The sequence below is a fragment of the Ursus arctos genome, unplaced genomic scaffold (assembly GCF_023065955.2).
Source record: "Ursus arctos isolate Adak ecotype North America unplaced genomic scaffold, UrsArc2.0 scaffold_24, whole genome shotgun sequence".
Classification (NCBI taxonomy): Eukaryota; Metazoa; Chordata; class Mammalia; order Carnivora; family Ursidae; genus Ursus; species Ursus arctos.
Genome location: NW_026622919.1, coordinates 16,304,228 through 16,325,368, shown reverse-complemented (window position 1 = coordinate 16,325,368; position 21,141 = coordinate 16,304,228). Strand labels below are relative to the sequence as shown.

General features: G+C 38.8%; 1 protein-coding gene and 1 pseudogene across 5 annotated transcripts in view; one reads left to right on the top strand and one right to left on the bottom strand.

The window, feature by feature from the left end:
* The window catches only part of KANSL1 (KAT8 regulatory NSL complex subunit 1), a 177,706-nt gene that overhangs the window by 120,574 nt on the left and 35,991 nt on the right, over positions 1–21,141 (bottom strand). For all 5 annotated transcript variants that reach the window (XM_026512561.4, XM_044389154.3, XM_057318237.1 and 2 more), the window contains one exon: positions 9,376–10,747. In XM_026512561.4, coding sequence (XP_026368346.1) covers positions 9,376–10,664 — 1,289 coding nt within the window. In that variant the 5' untranslated portion in view covers positions 10,665–10,747. The remainder of the gene's footprint in view (positions 1–9,375; positions 10,748–21,141) is intronic.
* On the top strand, positions 4,408–4,497 carry LOC113265709 (U6 spliceosomal RNA; annotated as a pseudogene).

The following is a 21,141-nucleotide window of genomic DNA, read 5'->3' as shown; positions in this document are numbered from 1 at the left end:
TGCCAAATTATGTAACATGTTTATACTTTGGGGTCTCAACAGTAAAATGGGGCTATCACCTTCATCATATGAACGTTTTAAAGATTAAATAAGATACCAAATGTATGGGGCACCTGGGTGGCACAGTCGGCTAAGCATCTGCCTTCCACTCAGGTCATGATCCCAGGGTCCTGGGACAGAGCCCTGTGTCCTGCTCAGCAGGAAGACTGCTTCTCCCTCTCCTCCCCGCTTGCGCTCTCTCTTGCTATCTCCGTCACTATTTCTCTCTTTCAAATAAATAAATAAAATCTTAAAAAAAAAATGTAAACCACCTAACATATGGAAGGTGTAATCAATACATACTAATTCTCGTTTCCTTCTTTTTTTAAAAAAGTCACTTCTAGCCACTTCCCAGATCCTAGGTCTGCCCTAGCAAAATGCCCCTCCCCAACCCATCCAACTTCTATTCCATAAAAGAAATGAATAACAGGTTATTGCAGGCCAAAGGGTGTGTCTGGTTAAGATACAGACCATTTACCTTTCCTCAAAATTTATTACCAAATTACTTAATATTACAATAAAGGCTCTTGACTATAAAGTTAAATGCGCTATTTTACGTTATGTTTCGTAGATTTCTTTTCATCAACCAAGTCTAAAGGGCAATTTGCTTCTGTTTCCACTAATACAGCTTAGTGTTTTATGCCCAGGCTGTGGGTAAACAGCCTAGAATAATACCTTGACTTCTTGTTAGCTGTGAGACATTGAGCAGGCTACTTAAACTTTTCATTTCTCACTCTCAGTCTGTAAAACTAAGATAATACCTACCTCATTGTATTGTGAGGACTAAATAAGTTAATAAGTATAAAGCACTGCCTACACCTCAAAATATTCAACCAATGTAAGCTATTATTTTTTTCCTAACATGTTTCAGCTCTGTTGTCTGATTAGGTAAAGTAGGTTAAAAATGTTGTTCCCTAGTTCAAACAAATCACTTCAGTCAGAGTTCCCCTGGGGCTCTGTGATCTCCCAGGTTTCAGACTAATTTAGTCCCAATGGTCCTAAGCTCTGTCTCCCCCAGTTTCTACCTTCCCAGGATGCATCTCTCATGTGCCAGAAGAACAAATAGGAAAAAAAAGATTAAAGGGTGAGCAAAAAAAATAGTCACTACACATATACGTTCTCATTTAATCCCCTGGCTCATGTCCTCTATTCTATTAGGCAAAGGTAAAACAACTTAAAAGAAAATGACTTAAAATGGAATATAACCCCTCCTTCCTGGTTATCATTCCTCAAATCCTCATCACCACCCCCTGAACCTTTTCTCCAGAAATCCTCTTACCTGAGAGTTCTGAACATAATCTACACAGTTGCTACAATGCTACTAAATAGGTTACCAGAGTGACCCACAACATTTGTATTTAGGCCAAAAACTTTTCAGGATACTCTACTTGAGGAAAAGACTCTCCGGGCACTTCTATCAGATTGAAACTGATTTCAAAACAATTTTCTTCACCATTTTGATGCAAACCCTTCTTTGTAACTAAATAAATATAAAATCAAACAGGCTGAAGTGGCCACAAAGCATTAAGGGGAATCCAAATTATTAAGATTTACTTTATATATATTATATATTGCAACCTTTACTTAAAATGTTTACTCAATTCTCTCTTTACACTGAGTTTAAGAGGTATTCCCAGGTACTCAATGGGAAATAGGAAAAAAAAAAAAAAAAAAAAACCCGAACTGGTAGATATTAAAGGACATGACCTGAGGTATAAATTTCTGCCTAGCTTGCAAAATAATCTAGTCTATTGTGATCTTTGTTTAGGGAGAGAGTAGAGAAACTAATTAGATTACTATTCATTTGAGGGGTGCCTGGGTGGCTCAGTCCGTTAAGCAATCAACTCTTGATCTCAGCTCAGGTCTTGATCTCAAGAGTCATGAGTTCAAGACCCATGCTGGGCCCCATGCTGGGCGTGGAGCCTACTTAAAAAAAAAATACTGCTGATGTGAAAGAAAATGTGGTCCCATGCTTTCCCTTTTTTAGTAAAATAATTTATCATGCATATGGAATCTAACAGGGTGTTATGCAAATGACACTGAAACCTCTGGGTATACCCAATAGCCAAAAACGTTTAAATGAAAATTAGCAAGTGCCCACCACTTCAATTAACCTCCTTCCAACTGTTTCTTCATCCCAACATAGCCATCCAATCTAGTTACTCCTGCCAAAAACCTAGGAATCACTCATAATATCTCTTCCTTCTCTCTCAGCATCCACTCATCACATCCAATCACAAGTCCTAGTAGTCACCCTACGTCCAGTACCCAATTCTCTCACTCTTCCCTGCCAAAGTCTGAGTCCACCATTCTCTCTTACCTGGTTTACCACAATATCCTACGGTCTCCCAAAATCTACATCCACTTTGCTCTTCACACAATTACAAGAGGTTTTTAAAAAAATCCAATGATGTTTAAACATCACTGCCTCCACAATTAACATTTTAAACGTGAGATAACCAACAAAAACACCCATATGACTTGGCCTCTATCTCTCCAGCTCATTTTCTCATCACTCTGCTTACACTGTGCCCTGTTTTTGAAAGTGTCAAGGACGTCCCATTCCCAAGGCCTTAGCATATGCCCTTTCTTCAGCCTGTAGCACGCTCCCCTTCTTCACCACCAATCATTTCTCATCATTCAGGTCTGAGCTAACGTGTTACTTCTTCAGTATACTTGCTATAACATCCCTACCCACTGTAATTAGGTGTTCCTGATATGCACCCTCCAAAGCTCTCTGAACTTCATTTCTGCAGCACCCACCACCACTGTAAATACATCATTAACTATGTGATTACTTGCTTAAATAATTAAGCTCTCTTTCTAATCTATATTGTCCACAAGGACAGAGCAGGGATTGTGTCTTCCTCACCACTATATACCGCTACCACCTAGCACACCTCAGTAGGCATTCAATACATCAGATCAATTCATCCATTCCAAAGTCCCCAATGTAAGGCTTTGAGGTACAGGTCAACTCTTTCCTCTCTGTTTATACAGGATTACTTGGAAGCCCATTTCCTGATTTTTAACACTTGCTGGAATGTGTAAAGGAATACAGAAATGCTCATTTTTAAGACACTAATAAAGAACCTGGACCTTCATGTGTTATTAGGGTTATTTTGCAAAATGTAATCTTACAGTCACCCATGGCCTGAAACTCCATCTATGATAGTCCCTCCTTCACTGCCCCCACCTTCACTGTAATTAAGTCCCACTAACTCTGGGATGCCTGGGTGGTTCAGTCGGTTAAACACCTGCCTTCGGCTCAGGTCAGGATCCCAGGGTCCTGGAATCGAGTCCCACATCAGGCTCCTTTACTCAGCAGGGAGCCTCCTTCTCCCTCTGCCTGCTTGCTCCCCCTGCTTGTGTGCTCTCTATGACAAATAAATAAATAAATAAATAAAATCTTTAAAAAAAAAAAAAGTCCCACTAACTCTACTTCTTCTCAGAGATGACTCTGAGATTTTCTCTTTCCCTTTTTATACTACATTTATCACTCTCACCTATATTGCTAGGTTTCAAAACAAACAAACAAACAAACAAACAAACAAAAAAAAACCCCAGTCTAGCCAACAAAGCCCCAAGCCTTTTAGCCTCTGTCCTCCCTGGACACTGTGCCTTCCACCTGTACTGATCTACCTCAGTAAGCCACAACCAAAAGAAAACTTCCTACAAAATCCTAGCCATCCTTCAAGGCTCATTCTAATACCCTTTCTTTCCAGTTGCATCAACCAGCTGTGATCTCTTCCTGTTTCGTTTACGTCACCTAACATTTGCCTTATATTATTGTGTGCCCTTATCTTACCATTTCTCTACATCTAAAGTATAAACTTCTTGAGGATAATCCATTTATTCACCTATCTCATCTCTTGCCTCTTACATGTTTGCTCATTTAGTAAACACTTATTCTACGGCCACTTTAGCACTACCGTAAGAGTCCTTTCACTCAATTTTAGAATGGAAACACCAGTCACAAAGCCACAGAAAACATCTGTAGCAACCAGATCTGCAGCAAAATTGGTAACCCTCAAATTCCTTGTTGCCTAACTTCCTTCCTTCAGAATCACACAAGAAACACCAAGAATAAATTCTATCTACATATCTTAGAAAAAAGGAAGGGGGGGAGGGAAAGGGGGGAAACAAAGAAGCTCCTATTTCTGCCACTGGATGTCATATGCGGGCTAGCAGAAAAACAAGGGGCATTAAATCAAAGGTGTTCCACAAATGAGTTTACTCACCTCTGAAGTAAGTTCCATAAGAACACAATGGAATTATTCCCAAGTATGTATCCCACACAGTAACAAATTCAACAGTCACTTTAGTGGACTATTAAAACAAAACAAAACAAAACAAAACAAAAAAACAGTACAGCACATATACTAAAACTGGAACGATAAAGATTAGCATGCTCTGCGCAAGGAAGACCCGCAAATTCGTGAAGTGTTCCATATTAAAAAAAAAAAACAAAAGCGCGCGCACACACACACACAGAGGCATTAAAAGAATCAAAGCTTAAGTCACAAGTCAAGAAGGCTGTTTTGTTTCAAGTTACACCAGTGATTTATAAGGACTTTTGCTTCAGTTTCCCCAAATGCAAAACAAACAAACAAAAACACCAACCAGTGCTGAGAACAGCTCCATCAATCCATGTTATTTGAAGATAGTCACAATCAAAGCAGTTTTAGCCTCAGAAATTATCTAGTCAATTCCTTCATTTTTATTATATAAGTAGTTACACGATTAGCCCTATAACTAGTCTATAGCAGAGAAGGGTTAGATATGACTTAGTTCTCCTGGCTAATACTACTCTCACCCCATCATTCTGTGAAAGGGTAAGGAATAGGAAAATAAGGACAACAAGCTGACTACCACCTTTGGCAACATCATTTGTGTATACTTAATAAATTCAAATAGGAAGCTACGACACAAAGTATTCCCTGATACCTAAAAAGCAAAACCTACAAACACACTAGTAATTCACTATACACTGAAATGTTTATTAACAATTCTAAGAGGATGAAATTTTCCAGAAGAAAAGTCACTGCAATCAACATAATCCAAAATTCAAATAATTTCTTTAATGTCACTAAACCGAACATCTAGTTTATTTCTACCCAACCTTGATCTGAAACAGACTTCAGGAGACTATCAAATAAAACACAGGTTAGCATAAATTAAGCCAGGAATAAAAGCATGAAAATAAAACAAGAACAAGGAGAACAAAATGAAGCCAAGAATGAGGCTTAAAAAAAGGTACAAGACCTACAACAAGCTTGGCTCTAAACTTCCAAAAGCCAACAGGAAAATAGAAACCTAGTCAACAACACAAATTATAGCATCCAGGTAATAGACACAGACTTAAAAGCTTAAGGAAACAAAACAAAACAAAACACCTAGTCTTGGTTACATCTTTTTCCTTGAGGTCCTTATAAAGAAGGCATTGTGTAATATAAAGATATATATAATATATATAAAACAACATATATTTCAGTAGTCCTAACGAAACATTTTATGGGATTCTTTTTTTTTTTTTTTTTAAGATTTTACTTATTTATTTGAGAGAGAGAGAGCACAAGCAGGGGGAAAGGGAGAGGGAGACTCCCCACTGAGTAAGGAGCCTAAAACAGGACTGGATTCCAGGACCCTGGGATTATGACCTGAGCTGAAAGCAGATGCTTAACCAACTGAGCCACCATGTGCCCCAATGGGATTCTTTTTATAATGGCTACCAAGATAAGTCTATAATAACAATTCAGAAAGAAAAAAAAAAAAAAAATATATATATATATATATATATATATATATATATATATGTAAGAGAGGTTTATATAATTAACGTCCAGGTACCCAGAACACTGCTATCTAAGAACACGTTTAAGAGCATATCTGAAAAAAAATTATTTTCTTAACAGCAGTACTTACTATAAAGTTCATAAGTACAAGGGCAAAGAAAATGAAAACCAAATTTAGCAAGATGAGATTTACGGTCCAGGAATTCATAACAAAATAGCAGAACAAAATTCTTAAAGGGAAGACAGCAGGAAGAATATAAAGGAAAACTAAACTGGAAATGAAAGAAAGTACACACACATGCACATATTCAACAATTATATTGCGTACACGTGAGATAACTAAATCCTCTTATTTCTATTTCTACGGTTAAGAATTAAAAATTAAGGGGGCGCCTGGGTAGCGCAGTCGTTAGGCGTCTGCCTTTGGCTCAGGGCGTGATCGAGGCGTTCCAGGATCGAGTCCCACATTGGGCTCCTCCGCTGGGAGCCTGCTTCTTCCTCTCCCACTCCCCCTGCTTGTGTTCCCTCTCTCGCTGGCTGTCTCTCTCTGTCAAGTTAATAAAATCTTTGAAAAAAAAAAAAATTAAGGTGATTGCTGAAACATAATACCTTCCTTCCTTGCTAGTTCGTCCCTTTATCAAGGAGATAATGTTTAAATTCCTGCTCCTTCTACAGTGATATTACTAAACAACGATAGAACTCAAACCCAGTACAGTGCAGAATTTCAAAAGTAATTAATGTACCAAGACAGTAAGATATACGAAACATTTTAGGATGATTTTCCAAAAAGAGCTTAAAATAAAAACACGTAATAACAGATTTAAACTGAATCAGTTACCCAAAAAAATTAATCAAGAAAAAGGAAAGAAATTCTCATCTGGCAATATAGAATTTACTAACTGTAAAGCATAATATGATGATAAATACACAATTTGCCAAAAATTCAACAACATACACAAGTCAATCATTCCACTACTGCTAGCATGTGCCTATGACTTACAATGGATCACTGTTTTTCCTCTCGGAGGTAGGAAAGAAGAAAAAACACAAATTCTTGGTGAAGGCTTGTAATTTTCACAGAACCATCCACTTGTAATTTAAACACCATCGTTTAAAAACAATTCGTTTCAGCAGCCTCCTCTGCTAAATATCTTCATCATGGCTGCCTAGACTAAATCTAGCCAATTTTATCTCTGGCAGGAGTACTTCAGCAAAGGAGTGAAGTATTAAGCTACCTCAGGGGAAAAAAAGTTGAAAGCTGGGTCAAGCTCCCCAACAGTTAACTAACTTCCTACTCTAGGACTCAAGAATTATAATGCGGTTAGGGAGATTTGGGAAGGACTATTAAATCACAAAGAAAAGGCTTCTGAACGTAAAAAGAACCACTCCCCCTGCTCCTTTTCTTCTTTTTAAATCAAAGTAATGCCTCCATTCTCACTGTCTGGCCAATTGCTGAAAACCTTTAATAAAGTACTCAGAAGGTCAACAAACACCTGGCTAAATACCAGAGTTATGAGTCAGCCTGGTGACCTTGCTCAACAAAACCTTTCAAGTACTTATGCTTTATTGGTGGTTTTAATTTAAATTTAATTATATCATAATGAGCAAAAAGTATATTTACTTCACAGTACTTTTAGTGCCCCAATTTATGATCTCATACTTGGAGATTCAACTTTTTAAAGCTTTGTTTAGTTGATTTAATTGTAAGAGGATTCAAATGATTCCAGAAAGTTTCCTAAAGCGATCCCTTAGCTGTCCTTACACTTCTCAACCTTCCAATCAACAAACCATTATGTGATAAGAATGCTCAGAACTAAGTAGTGAGCGAATGGACTAAGCCTAAGCAGTCTTTTCAAATCATTAGATTATTCCATGGAACAAGAAAGTTCTTAGGTATTTTGACTTCCCTGAATTGGAAGTTCCCCCACATTACCAAAACTTAGAAATGTTTCCAATATAAAGCATCCTGAAAACAGTAAGCTTATAGATTCTAGTTTTCTCAAATATACAAAAAAAAGTACATGAAACTTAAAAATGGATCAACTACAGTATTTGTTTCATGAAATTACTCTTAAAACACAAAATATTCAAAAGTAACCAAGATTTTTTAAAGGAGAGGCTTATGCAGTAAAGTCAGTGGGATAACACCGCAAGTATTTGCAAGCTGGTTTAAGTCACTAATGCATTTAAGGAAAGATAACTATGTTGCAGCAGTAGAAAGCCTCTGAAATATATCTGTTTTAGATGTGAATGTAGAAGTGGACTCTCGAGTACAGTAAGCTAACAAAAGAAAGTGAACTCGGTGTACAAGGAAGAAATTCAGCAAAATTATCCAGACTTTCTCCCTTCAAATAGAAACATAAGCCAAAATTTCATATTCAGGTACAAGGCAGTCTTCCATGTAAATAATATAAACAAAACTGAGGGAAAAAAGGAGATTTACTTAAAAAGCATGGCTGTCTCAACAAAGTCTTCAGTGAAAATCTTAGTCACCTTTTTACTACAGGCAAGGAAAAACTAAATATTCCAACATAACCGCCTATTTCAGCCTACTTGAGCAATCTAACCTTTGTAACATTCCTGGCCCAAAAAGGGAAATGAAAGAGGATCCACTAGTCAACTCTCCTGCCCTTCTTTTCCAGCATCTCGTGCTTCCCTCTCTCATAGTCTAGCACTTATTATAAGTAGATAAATTAGACTGGTTTATTTTTAAGGAGATAGACTACACTTCCTTGTTTATCTGTAAGGAGCCACTGGAGAAGGGAAGGACATGAGTGAAGAATCTCTGGATTCACCATGCCAATCTGGAGTGCCACCCAAAGCTTGGGTACAATTTTCCTCACAACAACAGATTTGGAAAAGCCAGAAAAAATGTATCCCAAATATGTCAATACATTAAACTGGGCTGAGAAAAAAAAAATAAAATTCAAATCCGATAAAGATGGGCTCTTTTAGGAAGTAAATCAAGTTGTGAAAGTGAACTGTACTTGGAGGCAACCTATAAAACACTCTGAAGCATTTTCTGATTATTAGTCCTTGAAATGTTAAGGAAATCTCAGGTACTAAAATTGAAAAATGGGCACATTCTCTGCTGAAAGTTTAACTAAAAGCAACTATAGGGGCATCTGGCTGGCTCAGTCAGTACCGGCATGCAATTCCGAAACCCTGGACAGTGAGTTCAAGCCCCATGTTTGTCCCCATTTAACTAGAAGAGAATCTGAAGTCAAGCCAGAGACTTACAAAAAACATCCTACATTCAGTATCAAAAGAAATCTAACTTCACTCTGAAAGAAGTATATAGTTTTATAAATAGGATCTTCTGGGTTTTTTCCTTAATAAATAACATCTACAGCAACACAACACTACGCCAGAAATACCTTTCATTTCTTCACTAGCAAGTATATGCAACCATGTGCCTAAAATGAGAAAAAAAGACACTACCTACAAAGAATCCCACTGCCCCTATGATGGGAATTCACCAAGTCTTTCTCCCTTGTCCTAACATGTCTCAAGAGGGACATTATGCATGGGTTTTACTCACAGGGGTACATGGCGTTGCTCAGGATCAGCTCTGGTCAGTTCTTCCTCTTCGATATCAGACTCTCCCCCTGAACTACTGTCGGTGACGTCTGAATCAAATGCTCGTTCACTGCACCTCAAGTTGGCTATACCACTAGCTGTAAATCTCTCCAACTCTTCTGAAATCGAATCGCTTTTCAGGAAATTGCTAAGTCCCTCTGAAGTGGTGGTCTCACTGGCAGCTTTTCTCAATGCAGCTTCAGCCTTTCGAGTCAGCATCAACTGGCTCCGGGGCCTCAAGGATTCCAAGTTTGGCAGTTTGCTCAGAGTTTTCTCTAAAAATCCACCCAGCTGATGCTGTATATGCCTCTCCACCTGCTTGGCTTGCACAACCTGTAAGCGCTTCTGTAACCTTCGGGCACGGCTCTCAATATCAGCTTGCCTCCGTAGTAAAGCTGTTATCCTTGTGTCAGAATCTAAAGCACTGAAAAGAATGGAAGACAGGGGAGACTTTTTATCCTCTAACTTGATACCCCCCACGTTAGAACTGGAGTCTGTGCCAGGTGATAATCTACTGCTTCCTTGAAGTGCCGGCTGTTCCATGGAATTTACAGAAGATTTGTTTGCAGTGCTATTATTGCTAAATATAGTTGTGTGTTCTACATCAAGGCTTCTATGTGGAAGAGTGCAATTGGTCATACCCCCCTTCAAGTCCCCAGATTCAGATGCCACCACTTCACCCCCTTGAAGAGAAGATGAAGTGAGAGCTCGTTTTCCCCCATTGAGGGGACTGGAATTGTCATGATCAGAATGTGTTGAACTTTTAGTCAATTTCTTAGCCAACCCGTTTACAGGTGCTTGTGGCAGAGCTGTCTGACCACTCGTATTCATGGTTCTAAGATTTTCTAAGGAAAACTCCAAAACTGGCTGTCTCCCCAACAGCTCAGCTCGGAGTTCATAGGACTGAGATAAGAGAGGATGAGATTTCAGGACTGTCTGCTTGCTGAAGACACCCTGCAATTTCAACGACTCCTTTGAGGGCACAGATGTTACATCGGAGCAGAGATAAGATGCCACCAGTGGTTGCAGCTTTCCCAAGTCTTCCTTGGTAGGATTATTTCGGAAGTCTAGACTGGGGTCCTCTGCAGCAATGGCTTTTCTTTTGGTTCCGTTGGCAGCAATAAGGATGTTGGCGTTGCCGTTATTTTCGGCACTGCCAGGGGACAAAGTGGAGGATGGGGGAGCCAGTTTGAACCGGATATGGTGTGCTTCAGCTGCTGCGTCAGTGAGAGCGGGCGCCATCGCAGCCATTCAGCACAGAGAGACAGGAAGTCCAGCCTCTCCCGGTGCCGAGGCCAGCTCCACGGCCCCTTACTGCCTCCCCAGAGAACAGACTAAAAGAGAAAAAAGAAAAGGAAGTTAGAAATATATCCACATTAGAAAACAATTCACATGCTTTTAATAAAACACTACTTGAGGCTATATAATCCAAATTTTGCCTCCAGAAAGAAAAACACTATGACTATTCTGGATACTCAAATATGGGGTGGGGGGCTCACAATCCTTGCACAGAGAAAGAATTCCACCCTTCTTTTTTGTCACTTGTTACCATAGATTGAAAATAACCAAATGGAAGTTCCATTCTGAAAGAATCAGACTGTTAAAGTTAAATCATCTGCATTAAAAAAAAAATTTCACTATAAAATTTCTTCAAGTTTGTGGATTTAAAGCAAATGTATTGGGGGTGCCTGGGTGGCACAGCGGTTGAGCGTCTGCCTTCGGCTCAGGGCGTAATCCCGGCGTTATGGGATCGAGCCCCACGTCGGGCTCTTCTGCTGGGAGCCTGCTTCTTCCTCTCCCACTCCCCCTGCTTGTGTTCCCTCTCTCGCTGGCTGTCTCTCTCTGTCAAATAAATAAATAAAATCTTTAAAAAAAAAAAAAAAAGCAAATGTACTGGGATGCCTGGGTGCCTCAGTCGGTTGAGGATCTGACTCTTGATTTCAGCTAAGGTCACGATCTCAGGGTTGCGGGGCCTGATCCCCCCATCCTTCTCTTCTCTCCCTCTGCCCCAACCCTGCTCGTGCGCACGCTCTCTCTCTCTCTCTCCAATAAATAAATCTTTAAAAATAAAACAAAGCAAATGTATCAAACCAAACACTTAGCAAGTAAACAGAAAAGAATTGGTAAGGCACTGCCCATTCCTACCAAAAAGCTTGTATGCTAAACAGGTCTGTGCATTTCTCTAGCCAGAGAATGCAGTGCTCATCAGCTTCTCACTTCTCTGAAAGACAGCTCACACTACAAACTTAACTGCATCACATCCGTATTTTTGCTTCATCCAATTTCTCTTCTTTCACTGTACTCAGTACAGCCCACCTCTGAAATTGCCCATTTCTTTTCCTTTACCCCAAAATGTTTTAAGTTTATTAAATTAATCTCTACATCCAATGTGAGGCTCAAACTCATGACCCCAAGATCAAGAGTTGTATGCTCCTCCAACTGAGCCATCCAGGCACCCCCTGTACCCAAAAACTTCTTGAAAGAATAATATAAATAGCTGCCTCTGCACTCTTCACTCATAATCTGGTTTCTAATACTACTGCTCTGGCAAAGAGCGCTAGTAATCTCATTATCAAATCCAATGGCCAAGTCTGAGTTCCCATTTGATGGGACTTCTCTGAAGCATTACATAGTGCCGACCACCTCATTCTTCTTGAAATGCTCCTTTCCTGATGTCCTTGACACCAAGGTCCCTTCTGCCCTCTTCTCTCTCACTTCCTTGGTAATAACCACCCAGTATAGCGAGGCTTCCTAAGACTCAGAAAAACTTGCTGATCTTCACTAACTGACATTCCCACCTCCATGATCCTCAAGCTCCCTGAAACTCAAAATTCACTCTCTTCTTCCAATACACTCTTCACCCTGTTTTATTATCTCCGGTAATGGTATTGCTTGCATTTACCAGCCCAAGTTAAAAACCTCAGTCATTTGCCTCTTCTACATCACCTTGGACTTATTTATTTGATTTGAAAGCAAAAGGAAATTTATATAACGAGCTAAGCCAACTATTTTTTAAGTTGCTTTCTTTTTAATTCCAGTGTAGTTAACACAGTGTTATGTTAGTTTCTGGTGTATAATACAGTGATTCAACAATTCCACACATCACTCAGTGCTCATCACAACAAGTGCCCTCCTTAATCCCTATCAACTATTTACCCATCCCTTCACCCACCTCCCATCTGATAACCATCAACTTGTTCTCTATAATTGTTTCTTGATTTGTCTCATTTTTTCCCCTTTGCTTAATTTGTCTTGTTTCTTAAATTCCACAGATTAGTGAAATCATATGGTATTTGTCTTTCTCTGATGGACTTATTTCGCTTGGGCATTACACTCTCTCTTATCCATGTTGTTGCAAATGGCAAGATTTCATTCTTTTTTGCAGCTGAATAATATTCCATTGTATATATACACCATACATATGAATGGACTTGACCCATTTCATCAGTCAATAAACACTTGGGCTTCTTCCATATCTTGGCTATTGCAAATAATGCTGTTAGAAACATAGGGGCTAAGCCAGCTATTCTGAAAGCATGGTCTACAGGCTTCTTAGGAGCTCGCATAAGAGAGATCCACAAGACCAAAGCTATTTTCATATTAATACTAAAACATTATTTGTCTCTTCTCACTGCATGGAAGTTTGCAATGAGGGTGCAGAAACAAGGCTGAACAAACTGCAGGTACATTCACACAAATCAAGGCAGAGGCACTGAAATGTACTAACATTCATTGGTCATTGTATGCTCGACTCGTTTACAGTTTTTAAAAAAAAGGTCCATTTCATCTAACAATGTCTTTGATGAAATTATGAATCTTATTAAATCTCCAATCTTGAGTATATACTTTTTTGAGTATACATTTTTAAATACTGCGTGATAAAAGGAAAAGTACACATAAAGCAACTTTTGCTGCCTTAAGAAGTCTGAGAAAAAGCATTATACAACTTATTTGCAAGCTGAACTGGAAGCATTTTTCACAGAACACTATTTTTACTTGGCAGAACAACTGACAAACTATGGTTATTCAGACTTGAGTAGTTAGCAGATATTTTCTCAAAAACGGACCAAGTGAACCTGCCACTTCAAGGAAAACCACTGATGTTTGTTGCCAATGATAGAATCTGAGTTTTCAAGCAAAAATAAGTTTTTGAAAACCTGTATCCACCACCATGAGCCCAAACATTTTCCCAGTACTTAAAAAGCTTGTTTCCAATTAAACAGATTACTCCTAGTATCAATGAATGTGAAATTTTTGATACCATATAATGAAATGTATCAACATCTGGAAGATCTGCATAACTCAGTGAATGACCAAATGACCAATATATGTTGGAAACTCATGCATGGGTAAAAGCAAATGCAAGACAAACCAATGGATTTTAATGTAACAGGATACAAAAAATTCACTGATGTAGTTTTTGATTCCACAGTGCAACTAACCTTTATGTAACTACTACTTGTCAAGTATGGGTGTAGTGTCAAAGAATACTCAGATTTATCTAAAAAGGCTATTAAAATATTCCTCTATTTTCCAACTACCTATCTGTGTGAGGCCAGATTTTCCTTATATACTTCAACCAAAACAATCTATCACAACAGAAAGTATACTGAAGCAGATACTAGAACTTGTTTTCTATGAAGCCAGACATTAAAGAGTTTTGCAAAAACATAAAACAATACCATTTACGAAATTTTTCTGCTCTGGTAAAAAGTTATTTTTCATAATATGCAATGGGTTTGTCATTTTAAAATGAATTAGTAAATTATTTTTTAAAAAATTTTCAAAGTTCCTAATACAGCAACTACTGATAAGAAAGCTCTTCGTGGTTCACAACATTTTCTAAGAGTAAAAAAGGGCCTTGAAACCAAAAAATTTGTGTATCACTGAACTAACGCAACCTCTTCCCCAGTCAAAAAAAGGAAGGGCAACTTCCAATTTGGTCAAACATTTTTATCTATAGATCAATACCAACATAGGAAAACAGGCCCTACAGGAATACACAAAGATTCTTTAAAGTATGACAATTCAAACTACTAACATTGAAATATTTAAGCAAATGACTATGAAAACCATCCATACAAATACCACCAGTAAGTACACTTAAAAGTCAAATTTGCCTATTCCTCTATACAATTTGCCAAAAGTTTCTTGTTCTAAGATTGTATTTTAATAATCACCCTAGGAAATAACTAGGTCTTCTGAGGCTTACAGAGCTTTATCCTTAGGGACTTGTCTGGCATATGGCATTCTATGTGTCACAAACTGTTCTATGTCCACTTTCCCTATTTGATTTTAAATTTAGTAATAATTCCTAATATAGTATAAACAGTTGTGCTACAGACCAAATGGCAAATGAACCAATGTTCACGTTACTTGTTCAAAATACACTGAGTTAGTTTTATAACATGCAAAGGATTTTCTCTTGTAAACAAAAATCACTATCAGGTCTTTCCCACCAAGAATGTCTCCTCTTCTGAACTGACATCAATACATAGTTGACAATAGCAATGAAGGAAGGAATGTTATCAGTATAAGATGATCAATGCGACATGTGAGAAGAGTAGTTAAGGAGCTGTAGTCTACTAACCCAGAGCTCTGCCTTAAGTCTCAGCCATGGCAGGAAACAGCCTCCCCGAGGGGACCCAGGCAAGGACACAGATGTTACATAGCTTACACAAAACTTACTCAGGAAAACCCAGGCTCACCCAGCACACATAAAAAGGGTCATAATTAACATCACACCACAGAAGGTACTTAAGCAGTAAACATTCCAAAGTTATTTTAGAATTATACAATTCCTTAAAGTTCACAACTTAAAAAATCTGCTGGCTCAAATCCCAACTCTTTCAAGATTTCTCTGACCCTCTGAAAGTACCTCTGTGAACTTGACATTAATCACGTACATCTCAAAGGCAAGAGTTTATTTTGTTTACACACTCTCTCCTTGGTCTCAATATCCCCACAGGATGCACTGCAAAGAGTAGTTACTAAAACATCATCTAAGTAAGTAGGGAGGGTGAAAAGGAGAGAAGGGGAAAAGCAACCTCTTCAGAAGGATGCCATTCCTAACTCTTAAATCTTTCTGTATCAAAACAATACTGTTAAAAAAAAGTGAAATCTTCATCCTTCCCCTTTACGGACTTGAAATACTATGCTGAGATTCAATATTACCCCCAAAGGCACTCACTTTGTAAGTAAGGGGAACAGGTTTGGCTTCACATTCTGGCTCTACCCTCATTTAAATTATTTATGCTGTTCCTCAATTTTCTCATCTGCAAATGACAGAGCCTACCACACAAGGCTGCTTGATGATTAAATAAAATACTTTCAATTATTTAGCCTAGTGCCTGACACAAACACCCATTATTTGCACTATTATTATAACCTAAAGACAAAAAGCAAATATAAAAGGAATAAATTTCAGTAAGACTTCTTAATGCACTGGAAAAATATAAAGCAAATAATTCCCTAAAACGTCACTGTACTTGATGACCCATGCACATAAAAATGGACATGGCAAATCTAGTTAGCACTCAATATTAGCTGTAACTGCCACAACTACCAAAGCTTAGAACTTTTCTTTAATTTTTGCAGTATGTTTAGACTTACTTTTTTGGGAGGGGGGTGGAGAGCACAAGTGGAGGGTTGAGGGGCAGGAGGAGAGGGAGAGAGAGAATCCAAATCCTAAGCAGGCTCCATACCTAGCACGGAGCCCAATGCGGGGCTTGATCTCACAACCCTGACATCATGACCAAAATCAAGAGTTGGACGCCTAACCAACTGAGCCACCCAGGCACCCCTAGATTTACTTTTAATACTTCATGATGTTGCTTACAAAAAAAAGAAAGCAAACGAAATGCCCAGCAATTCACTTATATTATGCAATAGCCATACAATGGAATACTATGCAACCATAAATAATAACAATGTAGAACTATACTGACTGACTTGAAAGAGTGCTTGCTCCACTGTTAAACGAAAAAATAAAAAGGTGTTACAAAAAAACAAAACTCATACTATGGGCTCATTTTTGTTTTAAAAAAGTAGGTGGTAAGATTCTTTTGCCTTTTATTTTCTAGCATATATAACGTCTCCACCGTAAACATACATTACTTGCCTAGTAAAAGGAAAAGAAGCAAAAAGAAAATAATGCAAATTCTTAACCAAAAAATCTGAATAAGGCAAAATGTCACAGTAAGTTCCATAAATTTAACATACTGAGCAAAATGTTCATTAAAGCAATGATTCCCATCCCACCTGAATCCCAAAAGCTTTACTCTTCAACAATTTAAAGCAGAGAAAGACTCTCAAACTTATGCAGTTTTACCAAATCAGAACAGCTTATGATAAATAACCTTTCTCCAAAGAATACAAAGCATTAAAAGCTATAATTAACTTATTAATCCTCATAACAACCTGGGCAGTAGGTTTCAGGATGGGATTATAACTTCCAATTTACTAGTAGGGACAGATAATAAAGTTGTACTGCACATTCAGAATAAAGAAACCTAAAATACCCCAATTTTTAGTTCATCTAATAAACCACAACGTGACACGTAAATACAGATAAGCTCATGTACCTGCTGTCACTGACATTAATTAAGACCCTGCAGTAAGTCTGAAGAGACCCAAAAAAAGGGCTATAAAAGATTGAGCTAGATATAATGGGTGCCCTCCCAGTTCCAAGGAAGCATTTTGGGGACTGGAAGATGTCAGATGGGTTCAGCAGGCAAACACATCTGGGGGAAAACCGTCCTGACGGAGATTCACAACACACTTCATCATACTGAATACTTAAATGTTTGCCTTTCCCAAACCAATGAACACTTTTTTTCCCATTACTCCTATTAGTATCTTGCAGAACACTGTTCTGAGGAATATAAGTTGGAATAAAGTTCAAGTATGTGACCTTCAGGGTCTCCTCCTATGCTTTTAATTCTATTAGTCTAAACTGAAATACAGGTTCAAGGAAAAACTTCCACCTAACACAAGTAGCACTTGGGAAGCAAAAATATACCCCTAGGGCAGTTTCTCAACCCCAGCACTATTGCCACCTTGTGCCAAATAATTTTCTGTGGTAGGGGAGGGGCCTTTCCTATGTGTTGTCGGACATTTAGCAGCATCCCTGGCTCCACCCACTAGATGCCAGTAGCACCCTTCTACCAGTTATGACAACCAAAATTGTCAAATGTCCCCTAGGGGGCAAAATCACACATTCCAATAGAAAACCACTGCCCAGATACAGCCTTTATACATACATATAGATGTACTCTTTTTTTTTTTTTTAAACTACTGGCCACATAAATGTTTTCTTTCCAGAAAGCAAAACATACCCAGCTGCTTCAAATACTGCAAGTCAGAACTAACTCCACATCTACAAATGAAAACTTTGCCTTATTCCTTTAGAGTTCCCAAGACAGGACTCCAGGTATACAAGAACAATCTGGCAGCATCCACCTTGCAAAAATGTTGATAAGGTGCAGAGACTCAAGGGGGGGAGGGGTGTTGTCCATTTGGCTGGCCAACAAACCACACTTTCACTGGAAACAGAAGCACAAATCAGAGGGGGAAGAAAAGTTTGCCCATAATGTGGCCTGTATTAGCCTCTTCCCCACCATTACCTCATTACTCTGCACAAAGTAAAGAAATAGGAGCAGGAAAGATGGTTAGAGAGGTGGTCCATGAGGCTGTCAAAATTTCAACTGAAACTTGAAAATTAGCTAAAATGTCATCATGCAAAAGGCTAAGGCAAAAGAATGGTAATGTGGCATTCTAGTGAAAGGAAATGGCATGGGAAAAGGCAAGGCTGTGGGAAAATATAGGACATCCTGGAGGCTAAAAGAAATGGTCAATTTGCTTGAAATATAAAGCATATTTTAACGGAGGAAACAGTACAGAAAAAAGTGGAAAGGCGATCTGAAACCAGATCATTAATGGACAACCTTGAATAGCCAGCCTTTACTCACACTCAAAGGCAGCAGAATGTCGTTAAAGGTTTTTCAAATAGGGAGTGACACATCAGAATTGTGCTTTAGAGACCAGGTGGACAGGATGGATTAAAAGAAAGTAAAAAGGCAAAGAGCACTGACGAACCTGCGGCAACAATCCAGACAGGGTGCAGCAAGGAGCAAAACTAAGGTGGTCACCACAGCAGAATCAGCCAAGTTTCCTCCAAGTTTAAACACAGAAGTTGGAAGGGGCTAAAGTTTGCAAAAGGGCCAAATAAATGACACAAACAAAATGTGAAGGCTCTTAAAGACAGAAGACTCTCTTTCCTTCATAACTTCATCTCCTTCATGATGAAATCCTTCCATTTATTTCTCATAAAGCTACTTAGGTTTGGTATATCCTCTCTATTCCTAACCTTATTAACCCAAACCCAGTTTGGGGCGTCATTAACTCACACCTAAATTATGCTAACAACTTCCTGACAGCCTTGATCCTTCAATCGGTCCATATCTTTTTTATTACCTCACATCTCTACTCTAGGATAGCCCTCGTGCCTTTCTCAGGAGTCCAAATTCTCCAAGATGAAATTTAACACAGTATCACAGCAAGTGGATCAGGTGGAGTGGACCTAGAACTCGCCCAGATTCCAACTCCATAAACTTTGCCTATGCTGCAGCTTCTACCTGGAAGACCTTTCTAACCTTTAGGCCCAAAATGTAATACTTCAATACATGGCATTTCCACAAAAACGTTTCCAGACTGTTAAGATTCACATCACCCTCTTCCTGCTTAAATAGTACAATGCACTTAAAGTCAATATCACTCAATTCAAATTATCTAAATGTTCCCCAATTGTCAATTTATGAGTTCTATTTCCCCCACAGCAAAGTTCCATACCATCCTTCTTCGCATGCTAACTTTATCTAAAGCTTGGAACACAGTAAGCACTGTGGGTACTCACTGACTGGGCTAGAGTAGTCAAAAGACAACATTTTGCTACAGAGAAAAATGAGGAAATTCTAATCAAGAAACTAACACACTCAAAATAATGGGAAAGGATCTGAGAGATGATCCACAGAACATCTTGGATGAACCAGGTGGTCCATGTACAGCTTCTCAAGAAGAGGAAGAGAGGAAGAATGCAGCTACATGTAGTGATCTATGATAAAGTACTAAAAGCTACATAATGGGACACACTGGAAAGTACTTCTTTTACGTGGAAACAAATGTTCTGTTATGGAATACAACAGAGAATAGGAGGCAACATTTTTATTATAAAATGAATTAATGTGGACTGCACACCACCCTAGTCCCCGACATGTTCCCACGACAATAAGGCTTCTTATAACTGAATACAGTTTTGGTTTATAATTACTAAGGGAAACACAGCTCTGACTGGAGGATGGGTTATTATCACAACTGCAGTTCACTAACATTAACTGACCTACTATGTCATTGTACTGTTTATAAATATGCTCTCATTTAATCCACGTTAAAAAGCAAGTACTCTTACTCTTGTTTTATAGATAAGGAACCTTGATGCTCAAAAGTTAAGTAATGTGCCCAAGATCAAACTACTAAGCTGCGGGAGGAGGATTCCAATTCAAATCTCTAGTTCTAAAGCCCATGCTCTTAACTACTATGCTAAGTAACTGAAGGCTAGGTTTAAACTCGAAGAGCCTTCACTGCTAGACACTGGACTTCGAATTTTAGTCTTCAGACCAAAGTCAGTGAGGGAACACCAACTGATGATCTCCAATGAACATTTTATGAAAATGCCTATGACATTCAAATCACCACAGTAAGTGCCTACAAGAATGACAAGGACCTCTCAAGACAGACACTACTGTGTGATCAGGGAATCCCAGGGAACCACACTAAGGGGCCCTCACAAAAGCTGAGTCAGTAGGGTCATAAAAGGCTTCCCACAGGAGGCAATATCTTAGTTGAAACCTAAAGAATAAGTAGGGTCCAGCATCACGCATACAGCTATTTCAAGAATCCCATATCCAAACCCATTCTCTACCCCCAACACCAAATCCAAAACCAATTCCTGTCGCTCAACATTCCCCATGTGAGTGAATATTGATCCCAACTACTGATTTACCATCTATCATAAATATCTCATTTAAGCATATACTAATGCCACATATAAATAATAAAAAGACTATAGGAGCAGTTTCATTAATGCCAAAGATAAGAGCACAGAAAGCAGGTGCAAAGGTAAGCCCAGATGATAAAGGACTGTGCTTTGCCTGAAGGGGTCAAGGAAGGCTTCCAGAAAGAGAGGACATTCCGACTGAATTTTGAAGGCTGAATAGGGAGGGTTCAATGGGTAGAATGCAGGCACATTCATTCCCTCCGTAATGCCGCTGCCTTAGTTCAGAGCCTCATTATGTACTACAGTAATTCAGGCAGTAATAATCTCCCAACTGTTCTTTCTTCCTGTCTCAGCAAGCCTTCAATCTAGCGTCCACTACCAAAATGATTATTAGAAAGGAAGAAGAGGGGCGCCTGGGTAGCGCAGTCGTTAAAGCGTCTGCCTTCGGCTCAGGGCGTGATCCCGGCGTTCCGGGATCGAGTCCCACATCAGGCTCCTCTGCTGGGAGCCTGCTTCTTCCTCTCTCACTCGCCTGCTGTGTTCCCTCTCTCTCTGGCTGTCTCTCTGTCACATAAATAAATAAAATCTTTAAAAAAAAAAAAAAAAAAAAAAAAAGAAAGGAAGAAGAAAGAGAACATAAATCGGACCATGCTGTGCTCCTCTTAAAAATCCTTT